This window comes from Nerophis ophidion, linkage group LG08 (assembly GCF_033978795.1).
Source record: "Nerophis ophidion isolate RoL-2023_Sa linkage group LG08, RoL_Noph_v1.0, whole genome shotgun sequence".
Classification (NCBI taxonomy): domain Eukaryota; kingdom Metazoa; phylum Chordata; class Actinopteri; order Syngnathiformes; family Syngnathidae; genus Nerophis; species Nerophis ophidion.
In genome coordinates, this window is record NC_084618.1 from 6,312,959 (window position 1) to 6,335,112 (window position 22,154).

Consider the following 22,154-nt stretch of genomic DNA (forward strand, 5'->3'; position numbering starts at 1 on the left):
TGAAGATCCCGGCCAGATGAAGCCAACAGGACCACATCATCTGCAAAAAGCAGAGACCTAATCCTGCGGTCACCAAACAGACATACATATTTTCGTTTATTTATTGTTGATTACCTTCCCAGCTGAAAATCAGGTTCTACCCGTGACTCTTTAAAAAACACACCCGTTTTAATGACGTTCTAATCGGATGAATGCAAACGGAGCGGAGGAACGTTCACACTGCAGTCGCATAGCATACATCAGGGGTGTCCAAAGTGCGGACTGGCGGCCATTTTTTAACGGCCCCACGGCACATTTGAAGAATACAATTGAAAAAAATTAATAACATAAAAAGTGGTATAAAAGAGCAAACAGGTGAAATGTAACAAGAAAATGTTGCAATGCTTTAATAACACAAAGCTGCCATGCAGGCTGTTTCTTTCTTTAAAAAACAATGATAAATCAAAGTCAATTTCATTAAATATTCCACTTTGAGATATTTTTTGTGGAAAATGTTGCATATTTTGTGTTTTACCATATAAAAAACTGAGCTGTTTTTTTTTAGAAGGGCCTAAAACAAACAAAACATAAAAAAAAAAAAAGTAATATAAGTGAAGCATGTTTTAGATTTTATATATTTTGAACCTTGTTCTTGTTGTGATGGGGTAGGTTTATATAAGCGTTGCTTCAACCTACACCCTTTCGGCTCAATCATTGCTCAAATGAGTGTTTATTTTTTTATTTTTTTGTTGTTGTTCTTTGTTTTATGTGAAGATTGCCGAAATAAATAAATAAATAAAAATTTAAATTAAAATAACAAAAATAAACAACAATAAAACTTAAAATTGACGGAGGGATCTGAAGTTGATTTTGAGATTATTGTGCTTTTTAAAAGTAAACAGTAAAAAAAATGTATAGTAAATTTTTTCACACTTTAATAAGTAGGACACTTTTGAATACCCAATTATTTTAGTGTGATTTGTTTTAAAGTGTCATTTCTCCAAAAATAATAATGAATCAAAATACAAAATTAAGGCTCCGATTTTTATATAATCTCAAAAAAAGTTATTGGGTGAAAATATTGCATATTTTGTGTTTTGTCCTTTTTTTTTTTTCTAATGTTGATCTAGAGATTTAAAACTTGCATAATAATAAAAATTATTATACTGAGTAATGACACATTTTAAATTTTTTGGGGGCCTAAAACCCTTTGGGGTCCCCGGGATCATAACTGAGTGGAGGCCTAAATGTATATTTTTTACACATATATTGTTTTGTTTTTTAAAGGGGAACATTATCACAATTTCAAAAGGGTTAGAAACAATAAAAATCAGTTCCCAGTTGCTTGTTGTATTTTTTGAAGTTTTTTTCAAAATTTTACCGGTTCCCGAATATCCCTAAAAAAGCTTTAAAGTGCTTGATTTTCGCTATTTGCGATGCGACTATCCATTTCCCTGTGACGTCACACAGTGCTGCCAATGTAAACAAACAACGGCGAATACCACAGCAAGATATAGCGACATTAGCTCGGATTCAGACTCGGATTTCAGCGGCTTAAGCGATTCAACAGATTACGTATTGAAACGGACGGTTGGAGTATGAAAGTATTGAAGAAGAAACTGAAGCTATTGAGCGAATAGCTATTGACGCTATTCATAGCCATAACATGGCCGAAAAGCTGCGTTAGCATCGCCGGTAAAATGTGCGGACCAAACGATCAGGACTTTGGCATCTTGTGACACTGGCCCAACTTAAATCCGTCGATTGGTAAGTGGTTGTTTCGCATTAAATGTGGGTGGAAGGAAACGAAATATAGTTGCAAATGCATCTACAGGTTATCCATACATCTCTGTGCCATGTTTGCTTTAGCAGAGCCGGTAAATAGCATGTTAGCATCGATTAGCATAGCATGTTAGCATCGATTAGCTGGCAGTCAACATCAACAAAACTCATCTTTGTGAATTCGTTGACTTTATAGTTGCAAATGCATCTGCAGGTTATCCATACATCTCTGTGCCATGTCTGCTTTAGCACCGCCGGTAAATAGCATGTTAGCGTCGATTAGCGTAGCATGTTAGCATCGATTAGCTGGCAGTCACGCCGCAACCAAATATGTCTGATTAGCACATAAGTCAAAATCAACAAAACTCACCTTTGTGATTTCGTTGAATTTATCATTGGAAATGCATCTGCAGGTTATCCATACATCTCTGTGTCATGTCTGTCATCGCCGGTAAAATGTGGAGACACTTTGGTACATTCAATGGGGGTCTGGCGGCAGACACTTTGGCATCTTCGGGCCAGTGGTGCAACTTGAATCCCTCCCTGTTAGTGTTGTTACACCCTCCGACAACACACCAACGAGGCATGATGTCTCCAAAGTTCCAAAAAATAGTCGAAAAAACGGAAAATAACAGAGCTGAGACCCGGTGTTTGTAATGTGTTGAAAATGAAAATGGCGGGTGTGTTACCTCGGCGACGTCACGTTCTGACGTCATCGCAAAAAGAGCGATGAACGGAAAGGCGTTTAATTCGGCAAAATTCACCCATTTAGAGTTCGGAAATCAGTTAAAAAAATATATGGTCTTTTTTCTGCACCATCAAGGTATATATTGACGCTTACATAGGTCGGGTGATAATTTTTCCCCTTTAAAATAAAAACTATGAAAATGGCCCCCGCTTGCTCTGATTTTTCAGTGTGCGGCCCTCAGTGGAAAAAGTTTGGACACCTCTGGCATACATATTCGACTTATATCCACATACCAAAGAGGCCAGTGTTGTATATTAAAAAATTCAGAGTTGTACGGTGTACCGGTATTAGTATAGTACCGCGATACCAATGAATCGTATTAAGTACTACACAGCCTCTGAAAAGTACCGGTCCACCGCTCGTCACGTTGTGTCATTGCTGGTTTACGAGCAGAGGAGCATGTTCGGCAGCGCACAATCACGGAGTACTTACAAGCAGACACAGTGTGTAGACAGAAAAGGGAGAACAGAGGCATTTTGGCTTAAAAACTAACGATAAAGGTGATGTTATAGCACTGAAACGCCCACCGGAAGAGGTGCTTTAAGACATGGCTAGCTAGCTAGCGACTAATGTCCTGCCCCAGTCGGCAGTGTTTTAGCTACTTCTAAATCCCTAATCCTCGCCTCCATGGTGACAAATAAAGTAAGTTTCTTACAAGTATCATCCCTGGAGAACGAGGAATAGCTAAACATCGGTGTCAAAATGTAAACAAACGCCCTGGGTGGATCTAAACCTGACATCCACTAAAGACGCTGAGATCATTATCCATGCGTTTGTTACGTCTCGCCTCGACTACTGTAACGTATTATTTTCGGGTCTCCCCATGTCTAGCATTAAAAGATTACAGTTGGTACAAAATGTGGCTGCTAGACTTTTGACAAGAACAAGAAAGTTTGATCACATTACGTCTGTACTGGCTCACCTGCACTGGCTTCCTGTGCACTTAAGATGTGACTTTAAGGTTTTACTACTTACGTATAAAATACTACACGGTCTAGCTCCATCCTATCTTGCCGATTGTATTGTACCATATGTCCCGGCAAGAAATCTGCGTTCAAAGGACTCCGGCTTATTAGTGATTCCCAAAGCCCAAAAAAAGTCTGCGGGCTATAGAGCGTTTTCCGTTCGGGCTCCAGTACTCTGGAATGCCCTCCCGGTAACAGTTCGAGATGCCACCTCAGTAGAAGCATTTAAGTCTCACCTTAAAACTCATTTGTATACTCTAGCCTTTAAATAGACTCCCTTTTTAGACCAGTTGATCTGCCGTTTCTTTTCTTTTTCTTCTATGTCCCACTCTCCTTTGTGGAGGGAGTCCGGTCCGATCCGGTGGCCATGTACTGCTCGCCTGTGTATCGGCTGGGGACATCTCTGCGCTGCTGATCCGCCTCCGCTTGGGATGGTTTCCTGCTGGCTCCGCTGTGAACGGGACTCTCGCTGCTGTGTTGGATCCGCTTTGGACTGGACTCTCGCGACTGTGTTGGATCCATTATGGATTGAACTTTCACAGTATCATGTTAGACCCGCTCGACATCCATTGCTTTCCTCCTCTCCAAGGTTCTCATAGTCATCATTGTCACCGACGTCCCACTGGGTGTGAGTTTTTCCTTGCCCTTATGTGGGCCTACCGAGGATGTCGTAGTGGTTTGTGCAGCCCTTTGAGACACTAGTGATTTAGGGCTGTATAAGTAAACATTGATTGATTGATTGATTGATTGATCCACTGTAATGATACCAAGTACAATAATGTATCTAGTCGATACTACTATGATTATGATATTTTTTGGCATCACAACATCTTCTTTTGTTTTTTTGAATTGTGAATGTAGTCTGTCTATGTGTTGGCCCCGTGATGAGGTGGCGACTTGTCCAGGGTGTACACAGCCTTCCGCCCAAATGCAGCTGAGATAAGCTCAAGCACCCCCCTCGACCCCAAAAGGGACAAGCGGTAGGAAATGGATGGATGAATATTGATAGATTTAAAAAAAAGTTTAAATAAAGTTAAAGATGCTCACTTGTTGCCGTAGTCGATCTTGGACGTGACTTTCTGTTTGAGCTCGGAGAGTTCGTCCTGCGGAAGGGTGCCGGAGAGGATTTGGGAGCGCCATTCGATGAGGTCATAGATCATGTCCCGGACCGAGTTGAACATCTCGCGTTTGTCGCCCTAAAACAGAGCGACCGACGCGCGTTTAGGTGACAATAATGCTTTCCACAGTGCCCATGTTCTCTTCGATACTCTACTCACCACATAAAGGTCCCTCCATATTGAAGCCCACTCTCGTAGCGTGGTGGTGACCTCCTGAACCAGAGGCAGCTCTGTAGGGATGACGGTCTCCTTTTGCCTGCGGCAACAAAACACCAAATAAGAAAAAAAGGGCTGAGTCAGCATCCTCTCTCTGTGTGTCCTTTCTTGTGTAGATACTGAGAGGGGAAGCGCTTTGGAGTGCATACTAATGGTGCCTTCATTGTCACTGCAGTTTTATAGACGTTATCGTTTAAAAGAGGGGTCGGGAACCTTTTTGGCTGAGAGAGCCAAGAAGCCAAATATTTTAAAATGTATTTCCGTAAGAACCAAATAATATTTTTTTCAACACTGAACATAACTAAACGCATGCATTTGTAAGTAAGACCAACATTTCTAGAGTATAATAGGTCTCTTATTATTTGTAATAACATTGTTATTCTAAAGCTAACTGTGGAGGGGGCTTGGCCTGCGAGCCTGCAGCGAAGCGGGGTGTTGCCAGGACCGGCCTCGAAATCAGCGACAGGTGCGTAGATGGCCCACCTGGGCCTTTTTATCTAATCACCTGTCACTCTGTTATAAGCAGCAGCCAGGAAGAGAGACGGGGTTGGGGCTGGAGCCAGAGACACTAATGCGTGACTATGGCAACAGAACAAACAGGAAGTGCCACCAGGAACTAAGGAAGTCAAATACCAATAAAATAGGATACAAAGACGGAACAAAACCAGAATAAGACATGATCCGGGCAGCGGATCATGACACTTGCCGTATTTTTTGCCAAAAATGCATAATAAAGTAGGAAAAAAATATATATAAGTCGCACGAGAGTTTAAGTCGCATTTTTGGGGGAAATTTATTTTATAAAATCCAACACCAAGAATAGACATTTGAAAGGCATTTTAAAATAAATTAAGAATAGTGAACAACAGGCTGAATAAGTGTACGTTATATGACACAAAAATAACCAACAGAAAACGTGCCTGGTATGTTAACGTACCATAATATGGTAAGAGTCATTCAAATAACTATAACATATAAAACAATCTGTCACTCCCAATCACTGAATCCGATAAAGTCTTCTTCATCTGTGTCGCTTCTAAACAACTCTGACAACTCTAAAGGTAGACAATGTGCCGCTTCCTCTTCTATCGGTACGTCTAGTCTCTTCCGCAAATGAGATAAATAATATCATTGGATATTTTACGGTAATGTGTAAATAATTTCACACATAAGTCGCTCCAGAGTATAAGTCGCACCAAAAAATACCGTATATAAATTATTAATATATGTGTTGCTTGTTTTACGAAGTTTCGTGTCATAACATGTCGAGGTTACGAAAGCACTCACATGAATTATCAATACAAATAGTTCTCCTTTTACGATGTTCTGTGTTACGACGTTTCATGATTATTTATTATTAATATATGTGTTGCTTGTTTTACGAAATTTTGTGTCAAAACATGTCGAGGTTACGAACGCACTCACATGAATTATCAATACAAATAGTTCTCCTTTTCCGATGTTCTGTGTTACGACGTTTCATGATTATTTATTATTAATATATGTGTTGCTTGTTTTACGACATTTCGTGTCAAAACATGTCGAGGTTACGAACGCACTCACATGAATTATCAATACAAATAGTTCTCCTTTTACGATGTTCTGTGTTAGGACGTTTCATGAATATTGATTATTAATACATGTGGTGCTTGTTTTACGACGTTCTACGTCACAAAACTTCAAGGTCACGAACGCACTCACCGTACTGTCAATCAATCAAAGTTTACTTATATAGCCCTTATATAGGAATTAGTAATATAGGTGGCTCTCCTTTTATAACATTCTTTGTTACAAAATGTTGTGGCTACGAAAATACTCCCATGGTTCTTCCTTAACCTCTTAAGGCCCAAGCTGTTTGTTTACATGTTTTTGTTTTTTTTCTCCAAGCTATTTGGGCTTATTGGACCCTAATTAGAATAAAAACTAAGAATCATCTTTTGATATGATGTACTTAGTCCATAAGTACACAAACGTGTACAACATGTTTAGTGACATGCTAATCCATATTTTTACACTTTTTTTTCCAAATTCCATTGTATGTTATACTCTTCTGACACCACCAGATGGCAGTATAAGTGTCCACATAAGCGGCCATGAGACCCCAATTCAATTTCAGTAGGAAATAAGAGCTAAAAGGTGCTGTCCACGCATGTGGCCACTAAGCCTTTAGAGGGTGGTTCTTCCTTAACAACGTTCTGTGTTACATTTGGTGGTTACAAAGGCACTCACATTATAAATACAGCTGGTCCTCTTTTTGCAATGTTATGTGTTGTGACATTTCAGGATTACAAACCCACTTAACAGAATTTATCAATACACGTTGGTGCTCGTTTTACGACATTCCGTGTCACGATGTTTTCTGATGACAAACTCATGGTCACATAAATAAATAATACAGGTGGTGCTAGTTTGTCGACGTTTTGTGTTCATATTTGTATGTGTCTGGAATGGATTAATTGTTCAGTTCAGTTTCAGTTTATTTGGAACATGAATACGATACAATGTAATGCATCACATATTTACAGTTGTTTCATTAAACCATGTACCAAAAGGAGACAGAAAAAGCAGAGCTTATTTGATCCTACCCCTTTTCATACCATAGCAAGTGTATCCCATTTAACAGAACAGTGAATAAATAATAAATACATAATATACCATAGTAAGCAAACAGATATTAAATACACAAATAATCTGTATCTAAAGAAAGAAAGATAGAAAAATAAATAAAGGGTTCAAGATTTTCATCATAATTATTGTTCCGTGTACTTTGTGAACACTTGTTTGAACAGTCTCTTAAACTGAATCATATTGGTGCTCTGTTTGATTTATTTGGTTATTCCATTCCATAATCTAATTCCACACACTGATATGCTGAAGGTTTTAAGTGCTGTACGAGAATACAAATGTTTGAAATTACAAACCCCGTTTCCATATGAGTTGGGAAATTGTGTTGGATGTAAATATAAACGGAATACAATGATTTGCAAATCATTTTCAACCCATATCCAACTTAATGCACTACAAAGACAAGATATTTGATGTTCAATTTCATAACATTTTCTATTTTTTTCTGCAAATGATAATTAACTTACAATTTCACGGCTGCATATGTTCACCACTGTGTTACATCACCTTTTCTTTTAACAACACTCAATAAACGTTTGGGAACTGAGGAAACTAATTGTTGAAGCTTTGAAAGTGGAATTCTTTCCCATTCTTGTTTTATGTAGAGCTTCAGTCGTTCAACAGTCCGGGGTCTCCGCTGTCGTATTTTCCGCTTCATTATGCGGCACACATTTTCGATGGGAGACAGGTCTGGACTGCAGGCGGGCCAGGAAAGTACCCGCACTCTTTTTTTTTTACGAAGCAACGCTGTTGTAACACGTGCTGAATGTGGCTTGGCATTCTCTTTCTGAAATAAGCAGGGGCGTCCATGAAAAAGATAGCGCTTAGATGTTGTTCCAAAACCTGTATGTACCTTTCAGCATTAATGGTGCCTTCACAGATGTGTAAGTTACCCATGCCTTGGGCACTAATGCACCCCCATACCATCACAGATGCTGGCTTTTCAACTTTGTGTCGATATCAGTCTGGAACATCAGTTAGTTTGAACATCAAATATGTTGTCTTTGTAGCATATTCAACTGAATATGGGTTGAAAATGATTTGCAAATCATTGTATTCTGTTTATATTTACATCAAACACAATTTCCCAACTCATATGGAAACGGGGTTTGTATATTTTCCTCTAAGGTTCATAGCTTAATTTGTACATAATTTTAGCGGTTTGAAAATGCACCAAATTGTTGAATTTCAATATTTGTGATTCAATAAAGAGTTTGTATATTCTCTAAATCCAACATTATGTATTATTCTAATTGATCTTTTTTGTAACACTGTTAGCGAATGAAGTGCACATTTGTAGTTGTTTCCTCATATTTTTACACAATAACTCAGATATGGTAACACTAGTGAGCAGTATTATTTATATTATTTCTTATGGGAAAAAATATTTTAGAGTTTGTACAATTTGGTCTTTTGCCCTTTAGGAACAGACAGCTAACAAAAACTCTTTATGGCAGAAACCATTTAAAGTCAACATACTGACCCGCAGCCCTCGACTGTGGCTTCTTTCAGGTGGATATAACAAGCTGGAAAGATGCCCTACAAGGGGATTAAAAAAAAAAAAAAAAAAAAGAGGTTACTGCAGACATGTTTGAGCTTCACCGGGTCAGAAGCTAACCGTGACAGCCTGATAACAAAGGCGAAAAGTGTAAACCGAGTGCTCACCTTCCTGGATCTCCTCCTCAGCCTATGCCCTCTGTACCAGTCTAAAAAAAAAAAAAAAAAAAGAAGACTCATGACAAGGTGTGTATAATAAAATAAAATACTTCAAAGAGTTTTTGTTGTCAATTCATCAATTAAAGCAAGACAGACATGTGCTTACGTTCGTATGTCTCCAGTATGTGCACTGTGTCGCCAATCTGCAAGGACAGCTCTTCCTCTCCCCGAGCATCATAGTTGTAGATTGCTAAAAGAGACCGCAGTTAAATGAATAAGATGGAATATTACAATAGAATAGAATAGAAAGTAATTTATTGATCTCTGGGTTCAAACACAGCACCACAGTTTGCTCACTAGACAATAAACACGTAGGTATGTTTTACATGTGAATAATATAAATACAGTCTATTATACAGCATTATTTACAAGTGAATAACATATACAGTCTATTGTACAGCATTATTCACATGTGAATAATATAAATACAGTCTATTATGCAGCATTATTCACATGTGAATAACAAAAATATAGTCTATCATACAGCATTATTCAAATGTGAATAACAAACACAGTCTATTATACAGCATTATTCACATGTAAATAACATACCATACCATACCAACTTTATTTATAAAGCCCTTTAAAAACAATCAGAGTTGAAGAACAAAGGGCTGTACACCACACACAAAAAAGAAGGCAAAGGACAGTTTAAAAAATAACGTTTAAAACAGAAGTAAAATACACAATTGAAAAAGCAAATACAAATTACCTGAAGAACAATTTGTTGGATAAAAAGCAGTTAAAAAGTTAAAAACAGTTAAAAAAAAGTTAAAAACAGTTTGAAGTCTCATGCTGGGTTAAAAGCCAATGAATAAAAATGGGTTTTAAGAAGGGTCTTAAAAATAAGCCAAAAAAGGGGCCTGTCTCACATGGAGAGGGAGATCGTTCCAGAGTTTGGGACCCGCAATAAATACGGTCTATTATACAGCATTATTCACATGTGAATAACATAAATACAGTCTATTATACAGCATTATTCACATGTGAATAACATAAATACAGTCTATTATACAGCATTATTCACATGTGAATAACATATATACATTATTAAACAGCATTATTCACATGTCAATAACATAGTCTATTATACAGCATTATTCACAAGTGAATAATAAATACAGTCTATTATACAGCATTATTCAAATGTAAATAACAGTCTATTATACAGCATTATTCACAAGTAAATAACATAAATTTAACATAACTTTAACTTTAAATACTGTCTACTATACAGCATTATTCATATGTGAATAATGTAAATACTGTCTATTATACAGCATTATTCACATGTGAATAATATAAATACAGTCTATTATACAGCATTATTCACATGTGAATAAAATAAATACTATCACGAGGGGCACACATGGTGATGCGCGAGTTGTCACCCCAAGATGCAAGAGAACCAGACGGGACAGGACTAGCAGGTAAGAGCTGGGTTTAATATGCAAAAACATAACACTGGTACAAAACAGACTAAATGAAAAAAAGAAAACGGGTGACGAATGCACGGGAAGGTAAAGCTAATACTTAGCACTGAGTCAAAGAGTCCACATGTACGACGTGCCGAGCGCACGGAAGCTGAGGTGAAACTTAGCATAGGAAACAGAGTTTAAAAGTGACGCCTCGTGAATGTTGCTTTCCGCAAACAAAAGATCCAGACTGAACAAAGGGAGAAGGCAGGCTTAAATAGGGAAGTCATAGATAAACACATGTGCGCATCAAAAACAAGTAACAGGTGGAACTAACACGAAACCATGGTAACGGAACAAACAAGGAAGTGCACAACTCTGAACTGGAAGAGTCCAAAACTATCAAAAAACACAAAAGGATTTAAAAAAACAAAATAAGAATCGGATCACGACAAATACAGTCAATTATACAGAATTATTCACATGTGAATAACATAAATACAGTCTATTATAAAGCATTATTCACATGTGAATAACATAAATACAGTCTATTATACGGCATTATTCACATGTGAATAACATAAATACAGTCTATTATAAAGCATTATTCACATGTGAATAACATAAATACAGTCTATTATACAGCATTATTCACATGTGAATAACATAAATACAGTCCATTACAGTCTATTATACAGCATTATTCACATGTGAATAACATAAATACAGCCTATTATAAAGCATTATTCACAAGTGAGTAACATAAATACAGTCTATTATAAAGAATTATTCACAAGTGAATAACATAAAAACAGTCTATTATAAAGCATTATTCACAAGTGAATAACATAAATAGTCTATTATACAGCATTATTCACATGTGTATAAAAAATACAGTCCATTATACAGCATTATTCACATGTTAATAACAAATACAGTGCATTATACAGCATTATTCACATGTAAATAATATAAATACAGTCTATTATACAGAATTATTCACATGTGTATAAAAAATACAGTCCATTATACAGCATTATTCACATGTTAATAACAAATACAGTGCATTATACAGCATTATTCACATGTGAATAATATAAATACAGTCTATTATACAGAATTATTCACTTGTGAATAACAAATAGTCTATTACACAGTATTTTTCATATGTGAATAACAAATACAGTCTAATATACAGCCTTATTCACATGTGAATAACAAATACAGTCTATTATACAGCATTATTCACATGTGAATAACAAATACAGTTTATTATACAGCATTATTCACATGTGAATAATATAGTCTATTATACAGCATTATTTACATGTGAATAACAAATACAGTCTATTATACAGCATTATTCACATGAGAGCAATATAAGTACAGTCTATTTTACAGCACTTTTCACATGTGAATAATATAAATACAATCTATTATACAGCATTATTCACATGTGAATAATATAAATACAGTCTAGTATACAGCATTATTCACATGTGAATAATATAGTCTATTATACAGCATTATTTACATGTGAATAACATAAATACAGTCTATTATACAGCATTTTTCACATGTGAATAACAAATACAGTCTATTATACAGCATTATTCACATGTGAATAACAAATACAGTCTATTATACAGCATTATTCACATGTGAACAATATAAATACATTATACATCTAAGTACAGTCAAAAAGGAACTTATGCATTATACAAGAAGGAAGAGGCGCCAAGGTCCTTCCTGGCAATATTTGTACACCACGTGTTAATGTCCACCCACATTGGTGCCTCGGCCTTGTAGCCACTCATGTGTTTATAATCCAACACATTTCGAACGTGTGGTGGGAAAGACCCAAACACCGAAGGCGGCGGGAAATAAAGGATCCAATAAAATCCCCACTGCAGTTGTTCTCTGGCGAGAAGGCGATCATCACGTTAAGAGCTCAGCCAGCCGTGACGGACATCCTTTATAACAACAGCCGACACGAAAAACACACACAGGTGTCACGTCAGGCACTCGTGTTAACAGGCCCGGTTTAATCACGACATTTATGTGCGCGGACATCCTGCTGAAAGAAACATTCAGCTTCTGCTTTGTTGTTGGACACCTCAAAGTCAAAGCTGTCATGGAGGTCAACGAGCTTAAAGTAGTCCGCCTCCGCTACACACAATAGCGATGAATATCCACTTAGCGACTTACTAACGATGTTTATACATACTCTTAACGCCTCAATTAACCATCTTCTATTGCCGGGTGTCTACAAAAGTCAATATCAATCAATCAATCAATCAATGATTATTTATATAGGCCTAAATCACTAGTGTCTCAAACGGCAAAACCACAACAAAAACCACAACGACATCCTCGGTAGAGCCCACATAAGGGCAAGGAAAACTCACACCCAGTGGGACGTCGGTGACAATGATGACTATGAGAAACCTTGGAGAGGACTGCATATGTGGGCAACCCCCCCACCCTCTAGGGGACCGAACGCAATGGATGTCGAGCGGGTTTAACAAGATACTGTGAAAGTTCAATCCATAGTGGATCCAACACAACCGTGAGAGTCCAGTCCAAAAGTGGATCCAACACAGTAGGGAGAGTAGTGGAGCCAAAAGGAAACCATACCAAGCATAGGCAGATCAGCAGCGCAGAGATGAGCCACGTCTTATTGACGTCATCTTTGTTGTAGTGGTGTAGCGTGCAAGGACGGGAGTGGAAGAAGGGTCAAAAGATTGAGCTAACTGTTTTAATGACATTCAGACTTTACTTCAATCAATAAGTAACTAGCAATAACAGTTGAAGCAAAAAAAAAAGTACCATATTTTCCAGACCATAGGGCGCACCGCCGATGAGCGGGTCAAGTCAAGTCTATTTTCATACATAAGGCGCATAAAAGGGGTCATATTATGATTTTTTTTCTAAATGTAAAACACTTCCTTGTGGCCTACATAACATTTAATGGTGGTTCTTTGGTCAAAATGTTGCATAGGTGATGTTTTACAGATCAGTCTGACAGTCGCTTCAGGATGCGCCGTTTTGTGGGCGGTCTTATTGAGGTGGCTCAACTTCGACAGCGTCTTCTCCCCGTCATCTTTGTTGTAGCGGTGTAGCGTGCAAGGACGGGAGTGGAAGAAGGGTCAAAAGATTGAGCTAACTGTTTTAATGACATTCAGACTTTACTTCAATCAATAAGTAACAAGCAATAACAGTTGAAGCAAAAAAAAAAGTACCATATTTTCCAGACCATAGGGCGCACCGCCGATGAGCGGGTCTAGTCAAGTCTATTTTCATACATAAGGCGCATAAAAGGGGTCATGTTATGATTTTTTTTCTAAATGTGAAACACTTCCTTGTGGCCTACATAACATTTAATGGTGGTTCTTTGGTCAAAATGTTGCATAGGTGATGTTTTACAGATCATTCTGACAGTCGCTTCAGGATGCGCCGTTTTGTGGGCGGTCTTACTGACGTGGCTCACCTTCGACAGCGTCTTCTCCCCGTCATCTTTGTTGTAGCGGTGTAGCGTGCAAGGACGGGAGTGGAAGAAGGGTCAAAAGATGGAGCTAACTGTTTTAATGACATTCAGACTTTACTTCAATCAATAACGGAGCAGCATCTCCTCATCCGTGGCTCACTAGTGCAATATTAATGTGTCCTGTGTCCTGTGAAAAACCATAAGACCGGAAATCTAATAACTAAAGTTCCTTGGGTGAATAATGTAAACTCACTACACCGGTATGTTTTAGCGCTATTATGGCAAGTTTACTGACAGATATAAGTAAGAACTTTACACTACTTTATATTATAAATGGCAACAGTGGAGGATGAATGTCACATAACAATCAATCAATCAATGTTTATTTATATAGCCCTGAATCACAAATGTCTCAAAAGGACTGTACAAACAACTAGGACTACGACATCCTCGGAAGAACCCACATGAGGTCAAGGAAAACTTACACCCAGTGGGCAAGGAGAATTCACACCCAGTGGGACGCCAGTGACAATGATGACTATGAGAACTTTGGAGAGGACCTCAAATGTGGGCAACTCCCCCCTCTAGGGGACCGAAAGCAATGGATGTCGAGCGGGTCAACATGATATTGTGAAAGTTCAATCCACAGTGGCTCCAACACGGCCGCGAGACTTCAGTTCAAAGCGGATCCAAGACAGCAGCGAGAGTCCCGTTCACAGAAAACCATCCCAAGCGGAGTCGGATCAGCATCGTAGAGATGTCCCCGACCGATACACAGGCTAACGGTCCATCCTGGGTCCCGACTCTGGACAGCCAGTACTTCATCCATGGTCATCGGAGGAGAAAAAGAAAAGAAGCGGCAGATCAACTGGTCCAAAAAGGAGGTCTATTTAAAGGCTAGGGTACACAAATGAGTTTTAAGGTGAGACTTAAATTCTTCTACAAGAAGAGAAAAAGAAGAAGCTTATCGAGTACGGTGTCCGCCTTTGTGTGTAAAAAGGCGGACCCGTGCACATTTTCAGGACTTATGCAGATCCCAAACACAGATCAGCAGGTACCAGGAGGTAAGAAAAGTTGCTTTTGCACTATATTGTGAAACAAAATGCCAGATAATAGGTCTTAGCTTATACACACACCATAATAATACTCGTATGTTGAAGCACAGTTCAATCCATCAAGCGGTGCGGCTTCATAGCTTACCAAAGTCGTACTAAAACATTTTGATAGAGTTTCATCAAGTGCTCATTCGAGGCTAGGGCAAAATATCGAGATATATATCATGTATCGGGACATGGCCTAAAAATATAGAGATATTAATAAAAGGCCATATCGCCCAGCCCAGGTAACTAAATGACCATCTGGTCAAATCGAGCAACATTTTCCCAAGCACTCCAAATCAGTAATAAAGTTACAAAATTAGGTTATATACAGTGAGTTATGTCTTCCAATTGATGTCCCATTCCTTTTTGCGGTGTAGATAAATAAACACCCAGGCACCAAAAAATGTTTGTCATATAAATGCTGATCCGCTTGAGATGGTTTCCTGTGGACGGGACTCTCGCTGCTGTCTTGGATCCGCTTGAACTGAACTCTCGCGGCTGTGTTGGAGCCACTATGGATTGAACTTTCACAGTTTCATGTTAGACCCGCTCGACATCCATTGCTTTCGGTCCCCTAGAGGGGGGGGGGGGGTTGCCCACATCTGAGGTCCTCTCCAAGGTTTCTCATAGTCAGCATTGTCACTGGCGTCCCACTGGATGTGAATTCTCCCTGCCCACTGGGTGTGAGTTTTCCTTGCCCTTTTGTGGGTTCTTCCGATGATGTTGTAGTCGTAATGATTTGTGCAGTCCTTTGAGACATTTGTGATTTGGGGCTATATAAATAAACATTGATTGATTGAAACAAATCAAATCAAATCAACTTTATTTATAAAACACATTTAAAATTTACCATAGCCAAAGTGCTGAACAATGGACAGGTGAAAAGATAATACAAAGACAGAGCAAACAGCACAACACAAACAGAACATGATAAAAAATAAATGAATAAAACATAAAAACAGGTTCACAGCAGCTGTATAATGGTGCGCCATTGCAGGATGGATATCACTTAGTGTTAAAAGCCAAGGAATAAAAGTATGTTTTTAAGAGAGATTTCAAAACAGGAAGAGAGGAGGCTTGTCTAACACTCAGAGGTAGATCGTTCCAGACCCAATTTCTGTTACTCTTTTGATGAAAATGATTGAAGTTGTTATCTTAAAAGGTCAAACGGCTGTATATTGTTGTTTTACAGTCCACATGATGCAGTCTGATGGTCAGCCATATTTTAGTGGAGGCCATAAAGCGCATGAGTCGGCCTGTTATCAAAAACTATGCTCAAATGTGTTTGTGACCCCTTCGAAACACTGCAAACTGACAGAAAGAACCAGAACGCCAGGCACATGCCGGCAAATAAAGAGACCCCCCCCCTCTGGGAAATACGTCCGCTTGTTTAGAATCCACAAAAGGTAGCGAGCGACATGGCGTCAGGGTCACAACACAAACACAAAAAAAATGGAGGCGACATTAACGCGAGCCGTCATAGGCTAGTCACTTTAGAGCAGGGTGCGCTCCATTATGACATCACTAATAGCAGGAAATGCCTGTGTGTTTGTTTTTAAGTGGGCTGCTTGCTCAGCCCAAATGTCCCTTAATCTTCAAACCCCGTTTCCATATGATTTGGGAAATTGTGTTAGATGTAAATATAAACGGAATACAATGATTTGCAAATCCTTTTCAACCCATATTCAGTTGACTGCACTACAAAAAAAAGATATTTGATGTTCAAACTCAAAAATTTGATTTTCGCTTAAATAAGCAGGGGCGTCCATGAAAAACACGCTGCTTAGATGGCAGCATATGTTGTTCCAAAACCTGTATGTACCTTTTAGTATTAATGGTGCCTTCACAGATGTGTAAGTTACCCATGCCTTGGGCACTAATGCACCCCCATACCATCACAGATGCTGGCTTTTGAACTTAGCGTCGAAAACAGTCTAGATCAGGGGTGCCCATTACGTCGATTGCGAGCTACCAGTCGACCGCGGGGGGTGTGTCAGTCGATCTCCAGCCAGGCTTTTAAAAATATAGACCTAAAAATGAGTGATCATCAATCTTTACCAAGACGTCACTTAAATGACATTCATGGTACCGGAGGGTCTTGTGAGATGACGCTGGCTGCTGCAAGATCATTATTATGAAAATATGACCGAGAGGAAGGCGAGAAACACTTTTTATTTCAACAGACTCTCGCGCCGTCCCTTCCGTCAAAACTCTAAAGGCCGACTGCACATTTCCTATCTTCACAATAAAAGCCCTGCTTCATGCTGCCTGCGCTAACAAAATACAGAGTCTCGGAAAACTGGCGTGCACAAGCGACCCCTCAGAAAGCTGGCGTGCACATCACTTGTGCACGCCAGCTTTCCGAGACTCTTATTTAGTTAGCGCAGGCAGCATGAAGCAGGGCTTTTATTGTGAAGATAGGAAATGTGCAGTCGGCCTTTAGAGTTTTGACGGAAGGGACGGGGCGAAAGTCTGTTGAAATAAAAAGTGTTTCTCGCCTTCCTCTCTGTCATTTTTTCATAATAATGAACTGGCAGCAGCCAGCGTCATCTCACAGGACCCTCGGGTGCCGTGAATGTCAATCAAGCAAGCTACGGAATTTGCCGCCAATGTTTTTTTTGTAAAGTGTATGGAAGCTGGATGAATTAGATGCCAAAAACCAACCACTTTCATGTGGTATTGTACAGAAAGGACCACTTTTTTTCTCCTCCATTTGAAAATGTGGGCGTTATCATCATTACTGTCTGATTCCAATCAATGCAAGTCATCAGAATCAGGTAATACACCAACTTATATTCTTGTCTTCGTGAAAGAAAGACATCTATATGTGTTAGACATGCTTGTATTATCATTAAACACATTTAACTTGTTTACAAACATGTCTCTTTCATAAATAAATAAATATAAATCATATATATAAATGAGCTTCACGGTTATAAATGAGCTTCATGGGCTTCACGGTGGCAGAGGGGTTAGTGCGTCTGCCTCACAATACGAAGTTCCTGCAGTCCTGGGTTCAAATCCAGGCTCGGGATCTTTCTGTGTGGAGTTTGCATGTTCTCCCCGTGAATGCGTGGGTTCCCTCCGGGTACTCCGGCTTCCTCCCACTTCCAAAGACATGCACCTGGGGATAGGTTGATTGGCAACACTAAATTGGCCCTAGTGTGTAAATGTGAGTGTGAATGTTGTCTGTCTATCTGTGTTGGCCCTGTGATGAGGTGGCGACTTGTCCAGGGTGTACCCTGCCTTCCGCCCGATTGTAACTGAGATAGGCGCCAGCGCCCCCCGCGACCCCGAAAAGGAATAAGCGGTAGGAAATGGATGGATGGATGGGTTTTCTGACGTGTTCCTGAGCCCATGTGGTGATATCCTTTAGAGATTGATGTCGGTTGTTGATACAGTGCCGATCGAAGGTCACGGTCATTTAATGTGGGTTTCCGGCCATGCCGCTTACGTGGAGTGATTTCTCCAGATTCTTTGAACCTTTTGATGATATTATGGACCGTAGATGTTGGAATCCCTAAATTTCTTGCAATTGCACTTTGGGAAACGTTGTTCTTAACTATTTGCTCACGCAGTTGTGGACAAAGGGGTGTACCTCGCCCCATCCTTTCTTGTGAAAGACTGAGCATTTTTTGGGAAGCTGTTTTTATACCCAATCATGGCACCCACCTGTTCCCAATTAGCTTGCACACCTGTGGGATGTTCCAAATAAGTGTTTGATGAGCATCCCTCAACTTTATCAGTATTTATTGCCACCTTTCACAACTTCTTTGTCACGTGTTGCTGGCATCAAATTCTAAAGTTAATGATTATTTGCACACACAAAAAATGTTTATCAGTTTGAACATCAAATATGTTGTCTTTGTAGCATATTCAACTGAATATGGGTTGAAAAGGATTTGCAAATCCTTGTATTCCGTTTATATTTACATCTAACACAATTTCCCAACTCATATGGAAACGGGTTTTGTAAAAAAAAATAAAGCACCACACTTCGCAGGGCAATGAAAAAGGATTGGCGTCCATTAAAACGGACGTGATGGACGACAACCGTCAGAATGTTACGCAACTCTTCACTGCCAGCTGAGGAAGGGGAGCATGCATTTCTCTGGAGTGGGTTGCATGCTAATTATTTTCTAAACAGTAGCATCCTTTGCAGGATGCAGGGGGGCGAGGCTGAGTGGGGGGGGGGTCATCATTACCAGACATAGCCTCTTTCGTAACATAAGCCCCTCGGAGAGGAAGCCAGAGAGGAATCAGATCGCACAACAACTACACACCCCTCCCTACAATTATCCTAACACGCCGCTGATTGTAATTCCACGCTTTTGGGCCTCAATTATAAGCCGCGTTAATCCACGCAGCCGCCCGATAACGTGTTATTACGGGATGCTGATGAAGGGAGTCTGAGCGACATTTGATAACGTTCAGTGAAGAGACCCTGCTGACGGGTTTTTTTTTGGTAGCGTCAGCGAGTTAGCCAGGGAATCCCGAACGAGAAAGCACTTTATTAAGTTGGACCACCAAGAAGAAGCTGACAAGTCAGAAACCACGCAGTCAGCTTGCTAAAATGCATGGTCATGGGAGGGAAACAAAAAGTCATGATTGATGGAAGAGGTACCGTGTTTGGTTTAACCCTACTATTAGGGGTGTAACGGTACGTGTATTTGTATTGAACTGTATCGGTCCGGTTCGGAGGTGTATCGAATTTGTAAGTCTTAACAAGCTGCTCTGATTTCTGCCTCTGTCTGAGCACCCAGCATTGTTCCGCCCACACAACCGTCTCCTTGGTTATATACAAAGCCAATCAGCAGTGCGTATTCAGAGCGATGCAACAGCCAATCAGCAGTGCGTATTCAGAACGCATGTAGTCAATGCTTCAGCGTCGAGCAGATATGTGTTTAGCAAGTGAGCAGCGGACAGCGTACTCTCCCCAAATTATAAAAAACACTTCCCAGTCACAACTACTAGTAGCATCACTATGAGCCCGTTGACCTTCTAGAAACTTAAACTGCAGCTCGACTCGCTCGCGGTTCTGGCTTGAGGTGAAGGCTAATTAGCTTTTAGCGTAGCGTTAGCTCATTTTGATGTGTGTGTGTGCGTGTGTGTTAGGGGCAGCAAAGCTCTGTCTGTCTGTTATTTCAAATTAACTAACATGAAGTCCATGGTGTTCAGGGATGAATAGTCTCTCCTATTGCTATTGTGCTATTGTCCAGTCCGCTTTGGACTGGACTCTTGCGACTGTGTTGGATCCATTATGGATTGAACTTTCACAGTATCATGTTAGACCCGCTCGACATCCATTGCTTTCCTCCTCTCCAAGGTTCTCATGGTCATCATTGTCACCGACGTCCCACTGGGTGTGAGTTTTTCCTTGCCCTTATGTGGGCCTACCGAGGATGTCGTAGTGGTTTGTGCAGCCCTTTGAGACACTAGTGATTTAGGGCTATATAAGTAAACATTGATTGATTGATTGATTGATACTATTTTTTCAGCTATAGTTATATTAATCATTAGTAATGTAGCAGCCTAGTTTTGAATGGCAGGGTCCCTGCTATCACATGTTGACAAAAATATAACATTTACATAATAAAAGTCAACTGCAGGCTTCCCAAATTCTGTAATAAATTAATGATGAGTTGACTTGAAACTGTTTAATGTTGCACTTTTTATATGTAAAAGAGAGGTTTTGTCATTTTATTTAATCAAAGCAAGAACTTGAGGCAGTTTAACGTGGATTAACATGGGCAGAATTATTATAGTGTTCCCAATGTTAAAAGGAAAAAAGCCATTGTTCACAAATTTGGTAAATAAATAACCAAAAAATGTATATTTTGTTGCCCTTAGTGTGTGAATGTGAGTCCGTCTATCTGTGTTGGCCCTGCGATGAGGTGGCGACTTGTCCAGGGTGTACACCGCCTTCCGCCTGATTGTAGCTGAGATAGGCGCCAGCGCCCCCCGCGACCCCAAAAGGGAATAAGCGGTAGAAAATGGATGGATGGATGTATATTTTGTTGTTTTCTTACTGTACCGAAAATGAACCGAACCGTGAGCTCTAAACCGAGGTACGTACCGAACCGAAATTTTTGTGTACCGTTACACCCCTAGATGCCATCGAATTTTGACACACTTTTAAATAAAATATATTTTTAAAAAATGCCACTTTTTTTCTTTGCTTGAAAAATTCTGCGGCAGACACAGCAACGCAGACAACATTGTCCACAACTTCCTTTTTGTCGAAATGTCCAATTTAGAAACATATATATTAGGGGTGTAACGGTATGTGTATTTAGGGACGGCGTGGCGCAGTGGGAGAGTGGCCGTGCGCAACCCGAGGGTCACTGGTTCAAATCCCACCTAGAACCAACCTCGTCACGTCCGTTGTGTCCTGAGCAAGACACTTCACCCTTGCTCCTGATGGGTGCTGGTTAGCGCCTTGCATGGCAGCTCCCTCCATCAGTGTGTGAATGTGTGTGTGAATGGGTAAATGTGGAAGTAGTGTCAAAGCGCTTTGAGTACCTTGAAGGTAGAAAAGCGCTATACAAGTACAACCCATTTATCATTTATTTTGTATTGAACCGTTTCGGTGCGGGGGTTTCGGTTCGGTTGGGAGGTGTACCGAACGAGTTTCCACACGGACATATTAGGTAGCGCACCGCACGTTGTGTAAACAATGCAGAGCGAGGCACAACACACGGCAGGCTAGCAGGGCAACACCGACAGTTGCTAACTTTATCGTCGATGTTCTCTACTAAATCCTTTCAGCAAAAATATGGCAATATCGCGAAATGATCAAGTATGACACATAGAATGGACCTGCTATCCCCGTTTAAATAAGAAAATCTCATTTCAGTGGGCCTTTAACATCAATATTTATGGAACATGTCCACAAAAAATCTAGCTGTCAACACTGAATATTGCATTGTTGTATTTCTTTTCACAGTTTATGAACTTACGTTCATATTTTGTTGAAGTATTATTCAATAAATATATTCATAAA

At 39.7% G+C, this 22,154-nt stretch overlaps 1 protein-coding gene across 2 annotated transcripts in view; it reads right to left on the reverse strand.

The window, feature by feature from the left end:
• Positions 1 to 22,154, reverse strand: part of dock1 (dedicator of cytokinesis 1) — a 537,727-nt gene that overhangs the window by 473,726 nt on the left and 41,847 nt on the right. For both annotated transcript variants that reach the window (XM_061907548.1, XM_061907547.1), the window contains exons 2-6: positions 9,256 to 9,339; positions 9,099 to 9,139; positions 8,917 to 8,972; positions 4,752 to 4,848; positions 4,522 to 4,670 (exon numbers count right to left, since the gene is read on the reverse strand). In XM_061907548.1, the coding sequence (XP_061763532.1) occupies positions 4,522 to 4,670; positions 4,752 to 4,848; positions 8,917 to 8,972; positions 9,099 to 9,139; positions 9,256 to 9,339 (427 nt within the window). The remainder of the gene's footprint in view (positions 1 to 4,521; positions 4,671 to 4,751; positions 4,849 to 8,916; positions 8,973 to 9,098; positions 9,140 to 9,255; positions 9,340 to 22,154) is intronic.